Genomic DNA, 26,007 nt, shown 5'->3' on the forward strand with positions numbered 1-26,007 from the left:
CTACCCCGAAATTTAGTACAATAACTTCGGTTATACAAACTCATTGTGAAATAAATTGATGAATATAAAATTGTGTAATGTGTGCACGCATGTATTTTTTTTTTTAATATGTAGGTCGAGAGGATCAAACCTATTATCTTAAGATTAAGATTGATAGTACATGTTTCATGATTGTTGAGCTATGTTAATTTTAATTTCGAACGTATTATTATAATACCAGGAAAAGTGTGTATCTTAATATATAAACTAAATTAATCTTTTTAGGATTACTATGATTAAATTAACATAAAAATAAATTACATAGATCAAACTGAAACCAAATATTATACTAAAGTTTAATTTTTTTTATTGTTAATAAATAGTTTCCTTTCAACAATTACTCTATCATAGTTTAATTAATCATGAAATTAGATATATAAAAAAAAATTAATATTAAATATTACTTCAATTCCAATTACCATCTAGCTAAAAGATCACTTCCATATTTGAACATGCATGAATGTGCCTTTTCGAAATATATATAATTTTGAGTTGGACGTGTTTTGGGGCACTGTTTTTAATTAACTAACAAATGGAACCGACCGAACCTACCCCAACCAATACATTATTATCTTTCAAGTTAAGCTAAGCCTTGATTTAATCATTTAAAAAATGAATTAATCTAATTAATCAGGCATCTAAGTTTGATAAGGAATAAAATGTGGAAAACCACGTGCGAGAGAAGCGCGTGGAGTTCATGTTGTCAATCATTCGGGGGTTTGTTGGACGTAGACTTTTATTTAACGTTATTAATTAACAAAAAATAAATAGAATAAACAAATATTGTCGGAGGAAAACTGAAAAGGGCTTAGTTCATGCCGTCCGTACCTTGTCATCACGTGCGGGAGGCCACGTCAGTCTTTGTCCAGATTTGACTGCGTGTGGCGGGAATGGCCTCATTCGTGCTTTGCGCGTGCCTCCACGTGCCTCGCCTCCCATTTTCATTTCTATAATATTTTTTTGCCTATAAATTAATCGTGTTACTTCTCTAAAGTGTGCTTAGCTCATTTTTTGTTTATTCAATTAACAAATATGAAATTAAGAATACATTTTTTATATTATATATTTTCGAATATGTATTTCAATTCTGCAAAATCAAAATAATTTTACGTGATTGAATTAATCATTGATATTAAATAAAAACAGTTTCGGGCTTTGATTAGATCCGGCCACTGGCCCATCGGGTCAAGTGCATTGGACAAAGCCCATTTATATGTCCAATCCAAACCCGTTTCAGTCTCTATTGGGCTCAATTGTGATAACTTACTTGAGTTCTGTACGGTTAGACTGACGTGGATTTCCACATGGATGATGAGGTAGAGAGTTGTTTAATTACATTATTAAAATTATTTTCCTACTATTATTCTATATTTATCATTAAAAAAAAAATTAAAAAAAAAAAACTTCATCATTGTTGAACCCTTATATCAATTGTTGGTTGTTGTTTTAAACATTAAAAAAAACAAAAACCACTCACTCAAATCGTTAGATTTTTGTGATCTTTTAAATGATATTTTTAGTCTTTTTTATAACATTTTTTTTCTTGTTTTACCTTACATATTTTCTATTTTCTTAAAAAATTAATATATGTATAGATTTGATAACAATTTTTGGTTCTCATTTCTTTGAAAAAAAACATTATATTGTTAGATAATTATTTCTTGTTTATCGTTTATTTTTTTTAAAAAAAACTAAGAATAAGAATATATTTAATTATTTATATTTCTTGTTACTTAAAAAAAAAAAAAAGACATAAACATGATATTGTTTTGATAATTATTTTTCGTGTTCTCGTTTCTTGAATTTATTTTCTTACTTTATTAAGAAAATACAATAAATATTAAAAACAAACCAGCAAATTTGACGACGCAAGAGAGCGTAAACTATGCGCACCTAACTAGTAACTGGGTAAACTTTGTTTTTTATTTTTTCTGTGAAACGGTAATATGTAAAACAAAAATGGGTTTAGTTATAGTATCTTTCATTTTTATTTCAACTTTTACTCTTTTTAGTAATTCTTTTTAATGTTTGATTCTATACTTAGCCATTCTTATAATAGGGGAATTCAAATGATCTGCAACTCCAACCACTGCTAATGGGTAAAGTTTATTTTTTAATTCTTTTGTGAAACGGTATTATGTAAAACAAAAATGGGTTTAATTATAGTATCTTTCATTTTTATTTTTCAATTTTTACTCTTTTTATTATTTTCTCAGTGTTTGATTCTATTCTTAGCCAATATTGTAGTAGGAGAATTCAAACGATCATGCAACTCGTGTTGAAAATGACTTTTAGGTTTAGGTTCATAGGAAAAGTTAAGAAGGGTGGAGAGTTTTGTCAAACATGGATAGATTTGGAATTGCCTAGAGGATATAAATACCAAGGCATTCTAGATGAGAATCCAAAGTGTGTTGGTGGTGGAAGTATAGCCCTTTCACCACATGTGTGCACCATTGTTGTCCCATTGACGAATGGGTAGTTGGATAACTATGCTTGTGCAAAAAAGAACTAAATTTTTAATAATCGTTTTGTTTGACCGTTTGCCCGTTTACGAATTAATTTGGTGGCAAACTTTCTAACCGAGGGCATGAAAATGTGTGGGGGTCTCCAAGCAAATGTACTGCTTGAGAAATTTTTCCTATCCCGGAGCGACTACATAAATCATTTGAAACACACAAAAAAAAAAAAAATAATAATAATCTAACACTTTAGGAGCTGATAAATCACATGTGCACGGAAGAAGCCAACAAGCTAAAAGATAAGCTTGCTAACTTGGTCGAATCTTCTGTTGTTAACAAAGAAGCAGTCTGGAAAGAAAAATTCCTCTCAAAAGAATAGACACCATAAAACTGCTGGTGGGAAGATTGAAAAGAAAAAATTGATTTGCTATATCTGTGGGAAACTTGGGCATAAATCCTCCCAATGCAGTCAAAAGAAAATAAGGCCAAATCAACAGCCCACACCACAAGCTAATCTTGCTGAACAAGATGACGTAATCACTGCTATTGTGGAAAAAAAATTGACTGGATACTTGAAACTGGAGCTTCAAGAAATTTCTACTTAAATCAAGAACTTTTCCATGACTATGAGGACACTACTGACGAAGAATGTGTTCATGGGTAACTCTGCCACAGTAAGAGTGCTTGAAAAAAGGAAGGTTCTTTTAAAATTAACCTTTGGAAAAACTTTATCCTTAAGTAATATATTATATGTACCTTACTTACGTATGAACTTGGTATTTGGGAGTCTATTGAATTGGGCTGGTCTTAAGGTTGTCCTAAAAGTTGACAAGGTTGTCTTTACCAAAAATGAAGACTTTGTTGGTAAAGGATATCTTGTTGATGGTCTTTTTGTATTGAATACTGTCCTGTTGCAAATTTGATGAATGCATATGCTTCTAATTCTGCTTACATAGTTGAGTCTCTTGATATGTGGCATGGTAGACTAGATTATGTGAATTTTACATTGGTTAAGAAACTTAAGGATTTAAAATTGATTAATGCATCTGAAACACATGAAACTAATAAATGTCCTGTTTGTGTAGAAACAAAGTTTATCAAGTAACCTTTTAAACCTGTCACATCTAGAAGTACAAAATTACTATAACCGAGTCACTCTGATTTAGCTGATTTAAAAAACACCACGAGTAGAGGTGGGAAAAATTACTACATTTCTTTTGTTGATGGTTTTTTTCTAGATATGCTAAAATCTATCTTTTAAAAACAAAAGATGAAGCTGGTAGTATGTTTTTAAAATATAAAGTAGAAGTAGAGAATCAATTAGATAAGAAGATTAAAAGGTTAAGGTCAGGTAGAGGTGGTGAATACAGTGATAATACACTTAAAGAATTTTGTGAATAAGATGGAATTATTCATGAATTTACTATACTTATTCACCACAACAAAATGGTAAAGCAGGACGTACAAATAGAACTCTTAAGGAAATTATAAATGCTATGTTGTTAAGTTCTAGATTGTCTAATAACATGTGGGGGGAAGCTGTACTTTCTACCTGTTTTATTCTTGATAGAGTACCTCACAAGAAACTAAATAAGACAACTTACGAACTCTGGAAAGGATATGTACCTAATCTATCTTATCTGAGGGTGTGGGGATGTTTGGTTAAGGTACCATATCCAACATTCAAGAAACAATTTTTGATTGTGTGTTTATTGGTTATACCCAAGATAGTGTTGCATATAGATTTATGTGCTTTAATGATAGATCCATATGTGAATATAGAGATGCAGAATTCTTTGAGCATGTTTTTGTTGGGTTGATGCCCTAAATCTTGTAGGGCCTTGTAATTTGTAAACACTTGTATGAACAAATACTTTGTGATTTATAATATATGATATTTCATTCACTTCAGTCTATGAAATATGAGATATTTTAGTTGCATTAACCACAAACCAATAAACTAAGATTCATGGTTATCGTTGTAGCTTAAGTATGTATCTAGAGACATACAAGTAGTGTTGGGATTGGTGTCCTAATTCTCCTGAAGTCTTGTTGTTTTGTAAAGATACACAGTGTTCAATGAATAAAATAAGTGTTATTTAATTCTGGCATTTACTCATATCCAATAAACAAAGCCCATTGGTTATCTTATGTGAACTTAAGTATGTATATGTGATATACAAGTGGATCATGCCTTAAGTGATAACCTAAATAGGTATGTAGTATAAGGATTAAGGTGGGATACCTGATCCTGGTGACACTACGGATACGGTTCGCTTTGTAGAAGTTTGCAAGTGTTGTAGACTACTACAGATGGTAGATCCTGACCATTCATATGAAGACATGAAGCGGGGGTTTCCTTTACAAAGAGTTTATATAAGACATAGACTACGAGATGACTAGACTCTGTATATAACGCCATTGATACTAGAGACTTGCATCTCACCTAAACGGTCATAAGTGACACGACCTTAATCCTGAGTGTTTTGTGAACTCCTGTCTTTGAAGGCGATCCTTTGATTAGTATGGGTGCGAGTGGCTAGATTGCCAACTCAACATACCTACCTTTTTTAGGTCTTGTCTGATCTGGGAGCTCGAAACTCAATCCACAAGATGAAATTCACTCCTTTCCCGAAGCAGGGATAAGTAGAGAGATTGCTCCCCTTAAGGCTGATTCCGGAGCTTGAACATAGTGGCCACAACTTCTCTTTGGAAGAGAAGACTCAGTTATAGTCTGACTATGACTTATATTCATTAGAGTGATCAATGGTACTTAAAGAGACAGATGTAACTACATGGGCATAACGGTTATTGGCCCAACTGTACTTATGAGCGATTTGTGAAGGGTTGTCGCACTGTTAATTGGTTAAAATGGACACTTAATATATTTGTGGTAAGGAGAGTTCAACTGTCGGTCTTTAGTGAAATGTTTGGCAGTTAATGGATGGTGGATTTTGTGACTAAAGAGTTTAATCAGTTATTCAAGTACCGTTGGAGCTTCGAGCTACCGGTCCATGAAGTCCCCTTGGTAGCTCAATAGATTCAATTGAGGATCAGTTCTTAGTGTTGATTTGAAATATTCAAATTGACAAGAAGTATTTTGATTATATGTGACATAATCGTTTTGATGTAAGAGATACATCTAGTGGAGGATTGATGTAAATGAGATTTACTTTAAGTACCATAGAATAGAAAAAAAAAACTATGGTTTATATGTTTCATGAGATGAAATATTAAAACTATAGGTTACAAATATAGTATGATAAGTTGGTTATCATTTATATTTATAATAATATTAATTATTGAATTATTAATTCTTTTTTCTTTAATAACCAAAGTAGTGGGTGGTTATTGGATTCATGGTAACCGTGAGTTTAAAAGAAAAGTGGTTTTCTTATTTTAAAAAGAAGTTTTAAAAAAGGTTGAAAAAGGTTTTTGAGATTTCTTTCGGCGAAAAAGGGATCTCACGGTGTTGTCAAGTAAATACAGATTTACTAAACGACGACTGGGCGGGCTAAATGATCGTGCAGTGGTGAGGTAAACGATCGTGCAATATTTATTAAACGATCGCATAGTTTTGCTAGATGATCGCTTGCCTTAAGAAACGATCATGTAGAGTCTATAGACGAAAAACCGAGCTAAACGATCGCATAGATTTTGCTAGACGATCGCTTAGCTTTATCTAAACGATTGGGCATCGACTTATACGATAGGTCTCCGCCGTCTCCCACTTGCCCAGTCGTGTATGCGATCGGTGTTTCCTCCGTTCGTTTGCCTCATACCAAGTTCGAATAGAGCCCACCCTCTAGATTCTCACACCAAGAATACCAATGTAACCTTGTTGGTGGTGTCAGAATTAACTCGACACCGTCGAGGTTTTCTCGAGGCTGTTCGTGGTGCTGTGGAGGCCGTTCGTGTTGCTTAAGAGTTCGTGGCCGAGGCGATGGTTGAGGACGAGCGCGAAGTGTTCGTGCTATGTTGCGGTCGTGTGCAACGGAGCGTGGAGACGCATTTTCAAATGTTCGTACTGTTTTCCCTTTGAGCATTGGTAGTTTTTCATGCTGTAATTTCTATATGAATTGTATAACCATTTCTTTAAAGTTGACTGTAAATGTTATGTTCATTTATGATTGTGTTTTGAATAATCTTGTTCTGTTGCTCATGGAAATCTCAGTTCTGATTTTCTTCAAGTAGATTGTGCTTTAAGTGATAACCTAAATGGTCTATAGTATATGGATAAAGAGGGATACTTTATCCTGGTGACACTATGAATATGGCATGGTTTGTAGGTGTTACAAGTGTTTTAAAGTGCTACAAATGATCTGATCCTGATCATTAGTATATTAGACATGCGAGCGGGGATACTTTATACAAAGGAGTTTGTATAAGACAGGACCACAAAATGTTTAGTCTCGTTATATAATGTCGTTCATAATTGAGACTTTCATTTCACTAGGATGATCTTAGGTAACATAACCTTAATCTTGAGTGAGTCGTGAACTCTTGCCTATCCTGCCTATAAGGGCGGCCCTTTGATTTGCATAGGTGAGAGTGGCCAGATCGCCGACTCATCTAGCCTACCACTTTGAGGATTCGTCTGATTGGGGAGCTGAGAACTCAACTACACAAGATGTACTTCACTCCTTCCCTGAAGCAAGGATAAGTAGATAAATTGCTCCCTTAAGGGCTGATTTTGGGGCTTGAACAATATAGCGCCACACATTCTCTTGGTCCGAGAAGGTTTTAGTCATAGTAGAACTATGATATATTGTTCATTAGAAAAATCGGTGGTACTTAAGGAATTAAATGTAACTACAGGGGCAAAACGGTAAATTGGCCCAACTGTACTTACGAGCGATTTATGAAGGGTCATCGTACTATTGATTGGTATCCAATGGACACAGAAATACATTTGTAGTGCGAAGAGTGCAGCTATCGGTCTTTAGTGGAGTGTCCGATAGTTAATAGGTGGTGAATATCGTAATTAAAGAGTTTAATCAGTTATTCATGTATTGTTAGAACTTCAAGCTACAAGTCCATAAGGTTCCCTTAGTAGCTCAATGGATTAAAGTTGAGAATAAGTTTTTGGGTTAGTTTGAAATGTTCAAATTAACAAAAGGAAATTTGATTATATATGATATAATTAAATTAATTCAATTATATATGATATAATTGATATGATGTATTTGATACATTATTATTTGATTGGAGTAATTAATATAAATATGATTTATATTAAATGTCATAAAATAGAAAAATAACTATGGTTTATATGTTGCATATGATCCAATATTAAAACTATAGGTTATAAATATAATATGATAATTTAGTTATTTTATTTATTTATAATTTATTAATTGATTCTTTTTCTTCAATAACCGACTTAGTGGTTACTCGGTTATTATGACAAAGTGGATAAAATGAAAAATAGTTTTTAAGACTGATTCCACGCAAAAAAATAAAAAAATAAATAAATAAATTATCGTTTTTCACTAATCGAGAGACTAAACGATAGAGCATCGTATTCACCATACGATAGTGCCTTTTACTACACGATCAAGCATCAAGTCTATGCGATAGACTTCCATTTGCTAAATGATCTTTTTGTCCTATACTCGATCGTCTTCTCCTTCATTCCTCCTTCCGTCTATCCAAATTCATACAGAGCCCATAACTTCTAGATTATCACACTGAGAATACCAAGGTAATCTTGTAGTGGTGTCGAGTTCTGTTCGAGGATTGAGGATCGAGTTGTACTCGCTGGTGATCAAGGATTTTCCAGTATCTTGTTGCGTTCGTACTATTCATTGCATTCATGACTGATCAAGAAACATACGTGAAGAAAGAGTTCTTCAAATGTATTGTTTACTTGATCCTTTGTATTTAATTTCGAAGCATGTTGTAATTTATTATTTAATGCATAATCGTTTCTGTTCTTTCACAATGGAGTTTGGAACGATCCGCTTCCGCTCACTGGTTCTCTAGTTTTAAAGTTCCTTCAGTTTTTCCATTAAAATATGGAAACACTGGATCTATTAGAACGTCTAATTGTGAGAATGTATTTGTTTCCATGCCTTCCTCGTCTAAGAACATGCATGAAACAAGAAATAATATAACTTCTAGTAGTATGTTTAAATTTGTAGATGTTAGTGAATGAACTCTCATACAAGAGTACCTCTGAGTGGAAGTGGATCTTTCCAAAGATATTGTGACAGAATTACCACATTTACATTTAAACATACAGATATGCATCATACTATAAAATTACCGACATGCTTTAAAATAAACAAATAAGAGAACAAATAAGCTTACCAGTTGAAGACACTTTCTTCACTGCAAAGCTCACTCTCTCCAAGGAACGAGTACTCTCGCTCTCGCTGGAACGTCAAGTTAATCGTTCAGCAACACCAACGGTCGTCTACCACGAACGACCTCCACACGAACAAGAGAAAACTGGGAACGAAACCACCACTTGGAACCCTTAGTATTCTCGGTGTGAGAATCTAAAGATTGGGCTCTGTTCGGATTTGGTAGGGGGAGGAGGAATGAAGATCGTATACTACGATCAAACAAGTGGGAGAAAGCTTAGTCTATTGTATAGACAAAATGTTTGATCGTTTAGATGAAGTACATGATCGTGTAGGAAAAAGGCAGCGATCGTCTATATGATCGTTTAGTAAATGCTCGGTGCTAGACGATCGTTTAGTAAAATGTAGGCGATCATTTAGAAGATGGTGCGCGCGTGTATGCGATAGTGTAGTAAAATTCGAGCTATTGTATAGTCTTTCAATTTACTAAGCGATAGGTAGCAAACACTTTACTTAAGCAAATTACGTGATCTTTTGAAAAATGAAAACCATTTTCATTTTATTCTTCAGTTATGAAAACTGATTAGAATTTCCCACTAACGCACGATTACGGAGAAAACGGCGTGCACAATTAACCCATAATTGTCAAATTAAAATAATAAATATAATCATATTATATTTATTAACCTATAGTTTAATGTCATATATGAACCATAACGTTTTCTTCTCCACTAGATATAAATCATATTTATATCTATTTTCCTTCAATTAATATATTTCATACATAAAGTCAATCATATCATATATAATTAACCAGTTCAATCATATCATATATAATCGAACTCCCTCTTGTCAATTTGAACATTTCAAACTGACAAAAAAATTGATTCTTAACTTGAATCCATTGAGCTACCAAGGGGACCTTCTGGACTTATGGCTCGAAGCTCCCACGGTACGTGAATAGTTGACTAAACTCTTTAGCCACGAGATCCACCATCCATTAACTATCAGGCATTCCACTAAAGATCGACAGCTGAACTCTCCTTATCACATATATATTTCTGTGTCTATCGGATATAACCAATTAACAGTATGATAACCCTTTACAGATGCTCGTAAGTACACTTGGGCCAATTTACCGTTTTGCCCTTGTAGTTACATCTAACTCCTAAAGTACCACCGATCCTTCTAATGACAATACAACATAGTTCTACTATGTGTGTACACCTCTTGGGCCATGAGAAAGTGTGTGGCGTCACATCGTTCAAGCCTCAAGATCAGTCCTTAAGGGAGAAATCTATCTACTTACCTTTACTTCAGGAAAGGAGTGAATTCCGTCTTATGTAGCTAAGTTCCCAGCTTCTAAATTAGACGAATCCTCAAAGTGGTAAGTTTGAGTTGGCGACCTGGCCGCTCGTAACCATGCAAATCAAAAGACTGCCCTCAAAGGTAGAAGTTCTCAACTCACTTAGGATTGAGGTCATGTTACCTATAGTCATCCAAGTGAAGTGAAGTCTCTGTCATGAACGACATTATATAACAAGACGTTAACACTTTGTGGTTAGGTCTTATACAAACTCTTTGTATAGGACACCTCCGCTCGCATGTCCTCACACGAATGATCAGGATCAAACCATCTGTAGCAAGTTACAACACTTGTAACTATTCTACAAAGCGGGTCGCATCCGTAGCGTTACCAGGATAAGGTTTCCCTCCTATATCCATATACTATAGACTATTTTGGTTATCACTTAAGACATGATCTACTTGTATGTCATCACATACATGCTTAAGTTACATAATGACAACCAAGGATTTTAGTTTATTGATTTGTGTTAAAGCAAATAAAACATCCAATGTTGAAAGATAAGTAGTGAAGAAAATATCATATATTATACATCACAAGCATTTGTATAAAACTGTGTTTACAAACTATAGAACACGAGACTTTAGGGCATCATCCCCAACAGTTAGCAGTATAGATAGAATGCATGATATAGAACTTAGAAGAAGTAAAAGGCAAAGAACTTAGAAAAACTTTAGTCCTGACTTTTTAACAACTTTTTTAGTTGAGAGACCAAATGATATTGATTGTTAGTTTGCATATATGTATCTAACAGATGAGGCTCATAAAACTTACTCAATAAGTCTTAGGTTTTGTAGAATCTAGCTTATGTAAAGAAGCCATTAAAAATGAACTGAATTCTCTAATCATGAGCCAAGATTAGAACTTAGTAGATCTTCCAAAAAGAAGTAAGCCTATTAAGTGAAAGTGGATTTTCAAAAGGAAAACGAGGACAAATGATTCAATTGAAAGATACAAGGCTAGATTGGTAGTAGTAGAGTATACATAAAAATACAAGGTATTGACTACTTTGACACGTATTCCTTTGTAATAAAAATAGCTACAATTAGAGCTCTGATTTCACTAGTTGCTATCCATGGACTTTCTAATTCATCAATTGGATGTAAAAACCGCATTCCTAAATGGTGATTTAGAAGAAGAAATCTATATGGTACAACATAAAAGTTTTATAGTTGCCGGTCAGGAAAACAAAGTATGTAAATTAAAAGAATCTCTTTGCGGTCCTAAACAAGCTCCTAAAAATTTGATGATACTTTAATAAACAATGAGTTTATGATAAATTCTTCAGATATGTGTGTTTATTCCAAAGTTTTTTGGACTCGAGTGTGTGATTATATGTTTGTATGTTGATGATATGCTTATTTTTTGGAACAAACATAAAGACAATACGTAATACCAAATTGTTATTATCATCACATTTCGAATTGAAAGATTTAGGGGAAGCTAATGTAATACTTGGTGTTAAGATAAGAAAATTTGAAAATGGTTTTTCACTGTGTCAATCACACTACATTGAAAAATTACTAAAGAAAATTTGATTGTTTTAATGATCCTCTTATAAGAACTCCATATGATGCTAGTATAAGTCTTAAGAAAAATAAAGGAAAAAGTGTATCTCAGTCTGAATATGCAAAGATTATAGGTAGTGTTATGTTCTTAATGAACTATACTGACATGATATTGCATATGCTATGAGTAGATTGAGTAGATATACACATAATCTTTATAAGGATCATTGAAGTGCTCTTCGTCGTCTGTTAAGTTATCTTAAGGGCACCATAAACCACTATTTGCATTTTAACAAATTCCCTGCTGCATTAAAAAGTTATTATGATGCAAACTACGTATTTGAACCCCGTTTAGGAATGCACTTTCCCATCAGCACCTCGTTTGCGCTTGTAGATCCATTTACAACCTATAGGTCATACCCCATCAGGCTGATCTACAAGATCCCATACTGAATTGAAGTACATCGACTTCATCTCGAGATTCATGGCTTTGACCCATTCATCCCGTCAACATCCTTCATTGCCTTTTGATAAGACAATAGATCCTCAACGTCGCCATTTGCCACCATAGCTAGGATTTTCCTGAAACCCAGATAGCGATCAGGCGAGTTCGTAACCCTCTCACTGCATCGAGGTTTCCTCAACTCTTGAGGTGGAACCGACTTACCAGATGAACTATCATTAATAACTTTGGTTGATGAAGCAGGTTCTTCAATAATTCTTGTTAAAGTTTCAGTAGTTTCGTTGGAAAGCTCACGTAACACGACTTTACTATGTGGATTGTGCTCCCTGATATGATCTTCCTCTAGGAAAGTAGCGTTCGTGGAAACAAACACCTTATTTTCGGACAGATCATAAAAGTAACCCTCTCGTGTACCTTTGGGTAGCCTACAAAGAGGCACAACCTCGACCGTGATTTCAACTTCTTAGGATTTGCCTCAAGCACATGTGTTAGGCAACCCCATATGCGAAAGTGACGTAAACTAGCTTTACACCCATTCCACAACCCAGAGGTGTTCTCGCAACATTCTTAGAAGGAACACAGTTGAGTATGTATACCGTAGTCTCCACTACAAAACCCCAAAAAGAATCCGATAAGGAAGCGCAACTCATCATCGAACGAACCATGTCCAACAAGGTTCTGTTTCTCCTCTTCACTACACCATTCTGCTGAGGTGTACCTAACACTGAGAGTACGATTCCATGTTCTAATAAATAGTCCTAGAACTCAGAATCCAAAAAATCTCCACCTCGATTTGATCGAAGTGTTTTAATTCATTTATCCAAAGAATTCTCAACTTCTGCCTTGAATACTTTGAACTTTTCAAAAGATTCAGACTTTTGTTGCATCAGATAAACATACTCAAATCTAGAGTAATCATCAGTAAAACTGATAAAGTACTCATAGCCTCCTCGAACTCGCACATTCATAGGACCGCAAAGGTCAGAATATACTAATTCTAAAGGCTCTTTGGCTCGATAACATTTTCCAGTAAAAGGCCTTTTAGTCATCTTACCCTCAAGGCAAGATTCGCACACTGGTAAAGAATTTTCTTCTAACTCGCTTAAAAGGTCATTCTTCGCCAATCTCTTAATCCTATTAAGATTGATGTATCCTAATCGAAGGTGCCAAAGTTGGGCATTTTCTTTTGGGGAAACTCGTTGACATTTAGATTGAGTTATGGTAGATTTAAATATCTCTATGTTATGGAGGGAACTTAAAGCTAACGATCTTAACACATGCAAGTTATTTTCCAGTTTAGCTGTACAAATTTCAACACCATCCTTATGAATAAACATTTTATTCAATTTAAAAAAAAAAAGTGTATTTGCATTGTAACAGACACTTTACAGAAATAAGGTTCCTTTTTAGTTCAGGACTACAAAGACATCTTTTAATATAAGAAACATATTCTATAAAGTTAACTGGATGCCTCCTACTGCCACAGCTGAGACGACATGCCCGGTGCCTACTGGCAACGTCATCTCACCAGCCTCCAGCTGTCGTCAGGATCTAATCCCCTGAAAAGAAGAACAAACATGATTAGTGGTGCCCTAATCAATTATCCATGTTGAATCATCATTCTCCACTAAACAAGTTTCTAACACAAGTAAATCACATTTACCTTTTTCTGCCTTGGCCTTAACTTTGGTTGTCTTCCTTTCCTTTTGATAGCGAGGACAATTCCTCTTCCAGTGTTCGTCTTGGTTGCAGTGGAAACATGTTCATTTTTCAACTGGCGATGGACACTTCTTCTGGGCGACAGGTGGAAGGTTAGCAGGCGCTTTCCCTTTCTCTTTACTACCCTTCTTCTCCTTCCCCTTTCCAGAGTTAGAAGTTAAAAGTGCAGACTTTGTCCCTGAGGTCGAACCTCGATGGAACTTTTTAGAAGACGAAACAACATTGCCTCACCTTCCTTATTCTCCTTACTTTTCAGCAATGATTGGTAAGTCTTCAACTCGTTAATAATTGTATTGCTAACAAAGTGGAGGAAGCTCTCCGGCAATGAATGCAGGATAATGCTAACTTGACTGCACTCATCGATTTTAGACCCATTCATCTCCACCACGTTAAAGCATCATATTCAGTACGTGTTCACGAACAAAGGTGTCGTCCTCCATTTTGGAGCTGAATATGTGTTTCAGAGCCTCGTCCTTGAGTTATCCAGACGGCTGTCCGAACATTCCCCGCAGGGACTCCATGATCTCACGTGCTGAGACCATGGGCTCATGGTTCTTGGCCAATACGTCATTAAGACTGGCCAAGATATAGGCTCGGGCCATCTTGTTTGCCCGTGTCCAATGCTTGTACGCCCCCCAAACATTTCGAGTAGTGTCCTAAGGTGGAATAGGAGGACAATCCTCCGTAAAGACAAACTTCAGATCCTCGATGATGAGTATTGTTGTGATCATATGTTTCTAACCCGAATAGTTTTGACCATTCAGTTTTTTAGCGCTAAGTAAACTGATAGTGGCTGTAGCCATTCAAAACTATTGTTGAAAAACGAATAATCTTTTATAGACTTTGCAAAACCACATTTTTAACCAATTAGTTTTAGCAAAACAGTTTTCAAGTACTCTAAGTGATAAGACTTCTATTTTGCAATGATGCCCCAGCGAGGCAGGACAAATGTCACCGGTGGGGTGATCAGATGTCCCTTCACTGAGATGAGACATTTTCAACCATTAGGCAGAACTAACTCTCCGAACTGAACCTAATAGCCACCATTTGTCCGATCTAGAATTGTTAACCCTTAACAATTTTGCGTAATTGTAACCCCTTGTTTTCGGTCCCAGAGTCTTGCCTTAATGTGTCCACCGTAGAGAAAAATCATATTAGGACAAGAGACTAAGTAAGCACGTCCTCTTACAGGAGATCAAATAAAGAAACGCGCAAAATAACCATCCTATAGGGGGACACTCTCAGGGTGCTTCGAGGCGATGCGCAGAAACTTTATTTAATCCAGCCAGAAAGACTGTGAGATATATTTTCGCATTTTCCGCTTCCACTTACAATGTGTTAGAATTGGTGTCCTAATTCTCCTGGAGTCTCGTTATTTTGTAAAAATACACATTGTTTAATGAATAAAATAACTGTTATTTAATTATAGCATTTACTCATATCCAATAAACAAAGCTCCTTGGTTATCTTATGTGAACTTAAGCATGTATATGTGATATACAAGTGGATCATGCCTTAAGTGATAACCTAAATAGGTATGTAGTATAAGGATTAAGGTGGGATACTTGATCCTGGTGACACTACGGATACGATCTGCTTTGTAGAGGTTTGTAAGTGTTATAAACTACTATAGATGGTAGATCCTAATCATTCATATGGAGACGTGCGAGCAGGGGTGTCCTATACAAAGAGTTTGTATAAGATCTAAACCACGAGATGATTAAACTCTGTATATAACGTCGTTAATACTAGAAACTTGCATCTCACCTAAACGACCATAGGTGACACGACCTCAATCCTGAGTGTTTTGGGAACTCCTGCCTTTGAGGGCGGTCTTACCTTTAAGAGCGATCTGTGAAGGGTTGTTGCACTGCTGATTGGTTTAGATGGACACATAATATATCTGTGGTAAGAAGAGTTCAACTGTCGGTCTTTAATGGAGTGCCTGACAGTTAACGGATGGTGGATCCTGTGACTAAAGAGTTTAGCCAGTTATTCATGTATCGTTAGAGTTTCGAGCTACAAGTCTATAAGGTCCCCTTGGTAACTTAATGGATTCAGTTGAGGATCAGTTCTTGGTGTTGATTTGAAATGTTCAAATTGACAAGAGGTATTTTGATTATATATGATATAATCGGTATGATGTATGAGATACATCTAGTGGAGGATTGATGTAAATGAGATTTACATTAAGTACCATGGAATAGAAAAAGAACTATAGTTTATATGTTTCATGAGATGAAATATTAAAACTATAACTTATAAATATAGTATGATAAGTTGGTTATCATTTATATTTATAATAATATTAATTATTGGATAATTAATTCTTTTTCTTTAATAACCAATTGAGTGGGTGGTTATTGGATTTTCATGGTAACCGTGAGTTAAAAGAAAAATTGTTTTCCTAATTTTAATAAGTATTGAAAAGTTTTTACAAATGTTGAAAAATTGTTTCTTGAGTCTTTTCTCTTGGCAAAAAGAAACTCACGACACTTGTCAAGTAAATACTAATTTACTAAGCGACAACGTGTTTTAGTAAACGATCGTGTAGTGTTTTGTAGGCGACAAACACTGAACTAAACGATGAGCTAAACGATCGCTTAGCTTTTGTTAGATGATCTCTTAGCTTTAGCTAACCGATTGAACATCGACCTATGCGTTAGGTTTCCGTGTTCTCCTACTTGCCTGATCATGTACACGATTGTTTATTCCTCCTTCGTCTGCCTCAATCCAAGTCCGAACAGAGCCCATCCTCTGGATTCTCGCACCAAGAATACCAAGGTAACCTTCTTGGTGGTGTCATACTCAACTCGACACCATCGAGGTTCTGTGGAGGCTGTTCGTGTTGCTGAGAAGTTCGTGACCAAGGCGATCGCGGAGGATGAGCGCAAAGTGTTCGTGTAAAGTTGCGGTCATGTTGTTCGAGCGTTCAAGGTTGCTTTGTTTGAGCGTTTGTGAGCAAGGAGCGTGAAGACGAGTCTACAAATGTTCGTAGAGATTTTTTCTTGTTTATTTGTAGTTGTTCATGCTGTAATTTTTATAGTAATTGCATAACTGCATGTTTTGTTTTACGACTGTAATTGCAATGTTCATTTATGATTGTAATTGAAATGATCTTATTTCTGCTGCTCATGGAAATCTCAAGTTCGATTTCCTTTACTATGAACATTCTCTTCATCCACCTTGATATTGACCTACCCAAACACCATCCTTTAGGGGGACACTCTCAGGGCGTCACAAGGCCAAGGATATTTATTAAGTCTGCTAAAAAATAACTTTTGTATTTGAAATAAAACAAGTTCAAGTAGTCACATTAAACTCTTTAATGAAGTGTCATTAACTTGCATGCATGCATCAAATCTATCTAATTCACCTTTCCAGGAAGGTTCTCAGGTAGGGGTGTTTCGTTGCCGTCACCTTAAATACCTCAACCTAAACAGAACTCGCCTTGGACAAAAGGTCCGTTATAAAAAGATTTGCTATACTTTAACCTTTTATTATTGATTTTAATTCTAATTTCATTTTATAACCTTTATAAAAGAAACAATGAAAATATATTGCCACATAACGAGGTATTTATAACACTTATAAATTAAATATAACGCTTAATAAATAATGCATGCATAAATATAACTCTTATATTATATGATGCATGAGCATGCACTTACGTAATTTAAATCATGCTTCTCTAAATCATACCACTTATAATAAAGAGAAGATGCATGACCAATGCATAACCTAAGGTGGGATTTTCTATATGTACATACCATAGGACATAAAAAACATACATCGCATGTATAAAACCATAGATTAATGGACCAGGATGAACAAACACAAAATCGGAATGAAAATTCTATCTATTACATTATTCCACCGAGCAAATCGGTTCACAAGCGAACCGGGTCTTAAACCGTCGGGCGAAGCTCCATCGTTTAGTAAACGTATCCAGGTAAACGTGTTGGATTTTATGTCTTAAAAACTCGCAATTTGTAAAATAATAAACATTTTCTGTTATCAATATACTTGTTATTGATCTCATAAATTGTATGAAAGTCTAAATCCAATAAACTAATACCCATGACTATTGTATGAGTACTTGAACTTTATATGGAGACATAAGAGTGGATCAAGTTCGAGTAAATAGTCAAAATGATCTATGGTACATGAATGAGGTTGGGTACCTTATTCTGGTAACACCATTGGATACAGCCTACTCTATAGTTGTTACAAAGAGTTGTAAAGTGCTACATACGATGTGATCCTAATTCGTACATGTTATGACATGAGGAGTGAGGGCGTCCTATGCAATGAGTTTGTATAAGATCAGGACCAAGAAATAAGTCACTCTTATTTTATAACATTGTTTACTGTTTAAGACTAACTATTTCACCTAGATGACTTAGGTAACTCAATCTTAATCCTGAGCTAACTATGAACTCCTGTTTATTTGGGATTGCCCTTAGATTTGCATAGTTGAGGGTTGGCTCCACAGCGCTGGCTCATTAGGACTCTCATTTCAGGGGTAAGACCGAATAAATAGCTAAGGACATAGGGTGCAAGACGGAGTTCACGCCTACCCAATTTGGGGATAGGAGAAAGGTTGTTCTCTCAAGTACAGAATCCAGGTCTTGAACAAGGGGCCCCACCCTCTTACTGGGCTGAGAGAGTTTGGTTTAGTGATTGGATCACAAACTAGTTGTTCATTAGAGGATCAGTAGGGACTTGAGGGACGTAATCTTGAGGGTAAAACAGATATTTGACCCAATCGTTATTACGAACAACCTGTGAAGGGTCGATTTGTTGATTATGGTTAAATCATGTGGACATAATATATCTACAGTGAGGAGAGTGCAACTATGGGCTTTAGTGGAGTGACCCAATAGTTAGCGAATGGAGATTAATCTGGTCTAATGAGTTTAGCCAATTAATCTCGGATGGTTGGAGCCCATGATCTATAAGTCCGCGAGGTCCCTCTACTAGCTCGTAACGGACTAGCTCTAGAATAGCATGATAAGTTAATTTAAAATGTTCAAATTAGAATTAAGGAAATTAGTGATTATATGAGATATAATTACATGTTTAATTTGAGAATTAAATGGAATAGGAGAATTTATATATTTAAATATGATTTAAATATATAAAGATGAATATGTGTTAAAATTAATTTAATATTTGATATTAAATTAATTAAGTTTTATTTAATAATTAATTTATGAAATTAATTAAATTTTTCATTTTTTAAAATCAAATAAATTTTATAAAATCAAATTTTGATTTTATGATAAAATTGGAAAATGGAAAAAGAAGTTTTTCCATTATCCATCACCTAAATAATTCACTCAAATGGCATTATCTCTGTCTTGTCTTCTCCAAGCATGAGCTGCAACTCATGCAAGTCTCTCCTTTGCATATTGATTTGCAATATAATGAAGAGATTGGAGTGAAAATCGTGCATGCAATCTATAAAGAATTTCAGAGAAAATTCGGGTTGAAGAAAGAGTTCTTCAACAAGATTACTGTAGTAAGCATTTCTCCTTCATCCCTTGATTCAAGCTTGTTTTGAGTCTCACAACTCAATCTAGAGCACCAAGAGAATAGTAGGGAAGATCTTGAGGTGGTCTACAATAAGATTTGGAGAAGATAGCAGCTGGAGAAGGAGTTTTGAAGAAGTTCTACAAGAGATATGTCTTGAAACTCACTTGTTTTTTCTGCAAGAGCATGCTTAATATTTTGTCAAAATTAGTGAATTTGAATGCTTAGATGATCCTTGTGCTTTCGCTGTTGCTGATACAATCCTACAATTGATATTAGAGCATCAAATAAGCATTCAATTCGGTTTAATTTTGGTATGGTGGGTGTTTTATATGAGAAATATGAAACTGGTGCACTGATATGGTTTTCTGTGTTTTGGCTGTCTAATTCTCTTTATTTTCTCATTTAAATTTGTAATTGGCTCTTGTTTGATGAGCTTTTATGTGTTCCCAAGAGTCTGTAATTTATTTGGAGTCATTAAAGTTGAAATTAAGATGTAAATCAAAGAAACAAACGAAGAGGCCGAGTTTCAGTTCCAGAAAATCAGCCTCTGTTCTTATCATCGTTGAGCTTCAGTAGCTAAACGATTGTTTAGCTTTATGCGTTAGATGATGTGAAGAAAAGCTAAGTGATCGTGTAGCTTTGGGCGTTGATCGTTGAGGTATTGTGTGCTAGATGATCGCCTACCTACTGGAGCTAAGCAATGCGTTATATTGCTATGTGATGGCACTACACAATCGTGTAGCTTCGGGTGGGAAATAAGCGATGCGATGAGGAGTTATACGATAGCCCTGAGCGATCGCTTACCACGATCATTTACCTTTGATCGGGAGCTAAACATTGCGTTGAGTTGCTAAGCGATAGCACTATGCGATCGTTTACCTCTATGCAGTAGCTAAACGATGCGTCGAGTTGCTAAGCAATAGCACTAAGTGATCGCTTACCTTTGTGCGATAGTTGGGTGATGCGTTGAATGCTATAGGATGGCATTAAGCGATCGTTTAACTTTTTAGGTACTTCGTCTTTCTTTATATACTCCTCAAGTTCATCATCTAGTACGAGCATAGCTCAATTTCTGGCACGTGTTATTGAACTTAAAAAAAAAAAAAAAAAAAAAACAATTTAACACACACGTGTGACCTCAAAAGAATCTTGCCAAAGTTTTTCTCACATCTCAACCATAATAAATTCACCGCCTTAATGACCGAAATAAAGATGTCCACGAATTCTTCTTCCCAATTAGCCACAAATTCTTCCTCTCTAAAATATCTTCATATTATTTAAGTTGATGTTGACCCAATACTTTAAAGTCACTGTTCCCCCACCTAAAAAAATAATGTTGTAGCTCAATTAGCCATAATATTTTTAAAATAATGCTGATCCAATATTTCATAAATTTACCAACAAAAACATAATTCAACTGACATAATATTCATATTATCAACCTCGTGATTTGATGTTCGATTCTCTTACCCCACACTTTAATCACAATACCTCCAAAATTTATAGAGTAATCATTTTATTGTTAATATTAACCTTTTCTTTTCTTTTGACAATGTTAATATTACTGTTATTATTGAAAAAGAAACACAAACATGTTTAATGATTTTATTTTGTTCTTCTTATCTCAAAATTTAAATGAAATTGTTAAGAAATTATAGGTAAATTAGCCTTTAATATTAAATATCCAATTTGGTTGTGATGAATTTATTTTTAGATATTTATTGTAAATCTTATAAGTCAATAATGTTCAAAATAATGTTTTTATTTATTTTATTTTTTAAAAAACAAAAATCTTGATTTTTTTTTTAATTTCCAAAATTTATACCTACTTTAAGAAACATGGATGAGAAATGAAAAATTAGAAAGAAGAAAAAAAGTTATGAAACACATTTCTTTCTCAAGACTAGAAAAATTAATTTGGAAACAAAATAAGGATACGGTTGCCGAAACAGTTCCTTGATTAGAATATTTTCTTTCGGTATGAAAAACACCTTCTTAGAAATAATAATAATAAGAAAATGACTACAATATCATCCACATGGTTCGTTTTGTTTTTTAAAGGTTAAAATACCACTTTAGTTCATATATATTAAATTTTGTTATGTTTTGGTTCATTTTTAATCTATATATTTTTAATAAATCTTAAAATTTGTAATTTCAGTTAGTTTATTGTTTATTTTTATTATAAAAAATAATCTTGATTAGTATTCTCTTCTATAAATTGTGAAAATATATCAATACAGTGTCTTTTCTCCATTTAAAATGAAATTCAATAAAAAAAAATCTTTGAAGAGCTAAATTTGAGGTTTATTGAAAGTATGATAACTAAATTTGATGTTTATGAAGAGTATGTTGACTAAAATTGGACAAAAAAATTATAATGACTAAAATGAAACGAAACTTAAATATATTGACTAAAATGATATTTAAATATTTATGTTTATCCTAATCTTTTAAGACATTATCCATCTATGAAGAAGATGATTGTTCCAGAAATATAATTAATATTTTAATAAACTAAACTATGTTTAAATAGTTGAGAGGATGTAATTTGAGCATAATTTAACAAATGAAAATATTAAGTGATTAATTTGATTATCAAATATTAAACTTCTTACCAAATTTAAGAAAAAATTCGACTGAGACTGAAGTAACATCACAAAATCGACAAATGTCTTAATTTGGTATTTTTAATCTAATTATAATAATTTTTCCCAAATATAAATTTAGTTTTTAATGATGGGTAGTTTAAACATTTACCGAATTTCTCATGAATATGTTAGTAAGTAAGAGGTTTTTGGTTTGAAAATTATTAAAAAGAATTATCTTAATATTTGTAATGATTTATTATTTCTTGAAAAGGATTTTAAAAAATACAACTTTAGAATCTAGAAGTCTTGAAATGGAAAGTATAAAATAGACCTTTTTTAATTTGAATCTATATTTAAAAGTTAGTTTGATTTTAGTTTATTATTTTCTAATATATAGTTTTATTCAATAAATCTTAGAAATATGTCAATATGTTATCGAGAATTTATTGAAAGTAGAAATCAAACAAATTTTAAAATATTGGAATAAAATAGTACTTTAACCAAACAAAATAATAAAATGAAGGAAAATAAATCCAATTGAAGATGGAGATGAAGATGAAGATTTAGATAAGTCATTTAAATAAGCTTAGCTGAGTCAGAGTTTCCAAGAATAATGGATAAAATCAATTTAACGAACTTTCCCAAAAAAAAGTAAAACCAATAAAAAAATATTTGAAAAATAAATAGAAAATAAGGAAAAATGCCAAGAAAAATGATGATGGGAAGTGTCAACAATGACAATGTCCTCTTCTTCTACGACACGGAAATTATACTGTTTCTGCTACGACGAAGATCCAGAACCAGAAAAATATCCCACCGCCGGAGATGGAAATTTCTGGGTTTATGCCCAACAAATGGATTGCAACCGCCCTTGGAATTTGGATTCAATGCATCTGCGGTGCTTCCTACACCTTCAGCATCTATTCTCCCGCTCTCAAGTCCACGCAGGCCTATGATCAATCCACTCTCGACACCGTTTCCGTTTTCAAAGACATCGGCGCTAACGCCGGCATCATTTCTGGCTTTCTTTACTCCGCCGTCACTACCCCCGCCCCCCGGCCCTTTGCCGGACCATGGGTGGTGCACGCCGCGGGAGCGATTCAGTGGTTCCTTGGTTATATTTTCATCTGGGCCGCTGTCTCTGGAGTTATCGATCGACCGCCGGTGCCGGCGATGTGCTTCTTCATGTTTTTGGCTGCACATGCGCAAACATTTTTCAATACGGCGAATGTTGTAACTGGCGTGCACAATTTTGAGCACTATAGTGGGACGGTTGTGGGAATCATGAAGGTACCCACGAAAACCCTTGGTTATCTTCATTGTTATTATGCAGATTGTTAGGGCTTTGGATTTTACCTTTGATTTCTCCCCTTTTCTGATCCCCTATTGTATTTTTCTCTGTGGGAGGTTTGGTTATGGTGAGTACTATTGTAAAGAATTCATGCACGTTAAAATTAAATCTATGTCCTTCAGTGTAAAGTGATGGAGATGAATTCTGTTTAGCTGGCTTCATTCTTTGCAAGAGATTTTATCACGAAGTATAGAAATGGAAGAAGACGGTGGAGCCAACAAACCAATTTGTCCTTCCTTCTTGCTCTGTTCTTCTCTGCCAGAATCTATTTTTGATCAAGAAGTGGCCAGATCAAAACCCCAAGTTGTTGTCTCACGGCGGTCCTGGAAATAAGAGATTAAATGTGTCACAGTCGGTTAACTTGAGCTTAATGTCCCTGTTTCATTACTATTTGGTTTTTGAAAATTAAGCTTATAAACCTGATGGTTAAAAACCAAATGATTATCAATCGGGTCTAATTCATCGGGAAGTCTTGCGTTTAAGCTTAGTGTTGTTTACTCTTCAGTTAATGTTGATGATTACTTGTAAGTATTAGTTTTGTTTTTGTACTAATTTCTATACTCAAAATGGTAGGGTTAAAACTATATAGAAGAAGATTAAATATGTGTTGAACTATTAACTTAATAGGAGTTCAACAGTAATTTTTAGTGACTACAGCTGATTCTATTTTATTCTGTGGAAAAGTGGGGATCACTATCTGAATGGATTCTAGGTTCTTATTTGACAAAGTGGGGATCACTACTGCTTTTCTTTGGTACAAAACGAATCACTCTTTTTTCTCACTTCTTATTTATTCTCCAATTGGAGGCATTTCTTGTAATCGCTTTCTGGTATTGGGGTCATCCCATTATTTCATTCATAAATCTATTACAGAGAAAAAAAAAAGAAAAAAGAAAAAAGGTTTTTATTTGACAAAGTTGTAGTTGCCTTGTTGAATCTGAGAGCAGATTCCAAGGATTATCCCCAGATTTTGTCTTGAATGTGCTATTTGTGAGTTCATAGCTTTTGTCTTCTTTTTGTTGGACAGGGATATCTTGGTCTCAGTGGAGCACTGATAATCCAAGTTTATACGACTTGTAATGGAGATCCAAGCAATTTTCTCCTTATGCTGGCGGTTTTGCCCACACTTCTTTCCATCATGTTCATGTGGTTTGTTAGAATTGACAAAACAGAGTCTAGTAATGAGATGAAGCATTTGAACTCATTGTCTGCACTTGCTGTGATAGTTGCTTTTTACCTAATGGTTGTCATCATCTTGAACAACACTTTCTCCCTTTCAGCATGGACTCGTTTCTTTACGTTCTCCATACTCTTGATTCTCCTTGCTGCTCCTCTTGGAATTGCCATTAATGCTCAAAAGGAGGATTTTAGAGAGCCATCTCCATCATTCATCTCTGAAAAAAGTCAGGTTAACAAATCCGAGTCGATGGATGCAGAGGATTCTGTGGAATATCATGAGCTGCCCAGGGAAGAGAACCAGATCATGGCTGTTGCAAACTCTAGAACCCCTCAACCCCTGAATGTCTTGGAAGCTATACGCACTATAAACTTCTGGCTGTTGTTTCTTGCCATGGTGTGTGGAATGGGATCTGGATTGGCCACAATAAACAACATGAGCCAAATTGGTCAGTCTCTTGGTTACACAGCAACAGAGACAAAGACATTTGTTTCCTTATGGAGTATATGGAATTTTCTTGGACGTTTTGGAGCTGGTTACACCTCTGATTTTCTTCTCCACTCATACGGCTGGGCAAGACCATTGTTAATGGCAATTACTCTACTGGGAATGAGTGGCGGCCACATCATGATTGCTTCCGGTTTCTCTGGAAATCTGTACGTGGGTTCAATTCTTGTTGGCATATGCTACGGCTCACAATGGTCATTGATGCCTACAATCACTTCAGAGATATTTGGTTTAGAACATATGGGTACTATTTTCAACACCATAGCCATAGCCAGCCCTTTGGGGTCTTACATTTTTTCTGTTAGAGTTATCGGTTACATTTACGACAGAGAAGCGACTGAAGAACATGGTTCTTGCAATGGCACACACTGTTTTGTGGTATCTTTTCTTGTCATGGCCGTCGTAGCTTTCTTCGGATCTCTTGTTGCTGCTGCACTCTTCTTTCGAACCAGGAGATTTTACCGACTGGCTTTGCAAAGAAGAGTTGAATGTCTTAGTTAAAGGAGCAAGGAGAATTATAGGATGAGTAAGATGATTGCTTGTAGATTTTATACTGAGTGTAAAGAAATTTGTTTGTCTTGCTTCATTGAAGTTTTATACTTTTAAACAGCATATCAGAGTGAGATGGAGTTATGTTTTTGAACGTTGTACTGTATCATAGGTTGATCAATGTGTTAATATAAATTATGTCGGTTGCCTTTTTTTTTTCCCTCCTTTTAAGATTCGATATAATGGAAAATAAAATTTAACTTCTATCCTCTTGGTCAGGTACTATAACTTTTTGTCCGTATACTTGTTCAATTTTAACTTTTATATTTTCAAAATTTTAGCTTGATTTCTATACTTTTAATAAATCTTTAAATATAATTTAATGAAGTTAATTTTTCTTGAAAGTGTCTTATTTGAAATGGGGCAGCGCCTCCTCTCTCTTTCGGCGTCATTTAGGGGCGTTTGTGGGTGGGTTGGATTGGATTGAAGGAC

At 34.7% G+C, this 26,007-nt stretch overlaps 1 protein-coding gene across 1 annotated transcript; it reads left to right on the top strand.

Moving 5' to 3' along the window:
- The first annotated feature begins 22,585 nt into the window (after nucleotides 1–22,585).
- Nucleotides 22,586–25,733, top strand: LOC120071425 (protein NUCLEAR FUSION DEFECTIVE 4-like). Its single transcript, XM_039023703.2, has 2 exons — nucleotides 22,586–23,281; nucleotides 24,370–25,733. The coding sequence occupies exons 1-2, from the start codon at nucleotides 22,817–22,819 to the stop codon at nucleotides 25,525–25,527; spliced, it is 1,623 nt and encodes a 540-aa protein (XP_038879631.1). The 5' UTR covers nucleotides 22,586–22,816; the 3' UTR covers nucleotides 25,528–25,733.
- The last annotated feature ends 274 nt before the right edge of the window (nucleotides 25,734–26,007 follow it).

The sequence above is a fragment of the Benincasa hispida genome, chromosome 2, assembly GCF_027475165.1.
Source record: "Benincasa hispida cultivar pf3 chromosome 2, pf3_genome.v1.1, whole genome shotgun sequence".
NCBI classification, from domain to species: domain Eukaryota; kingdom Viridiplantae; phylum Streptophyta; class Magnoliopsida; order Cucurbitales; family Cucurbitaceae; genus Benincasa; species Benincasa hispida.

Coding starts and splice junctions, on each gene's coding strand:
- LOC120071425 (XM_039023703.2), top strand. CDS start 22,817: ATGGAAATTTCTGGGTTTATGCCCAACAAATGGATTGCAACCGCCCTT. Junction 23,282..24,369: donor CGGTTGTGGGAATCATGAAG/GTACCCACGAAA, acceptor TTTGTTGGACAG/GGATATCTTGGTCTCAGTGG.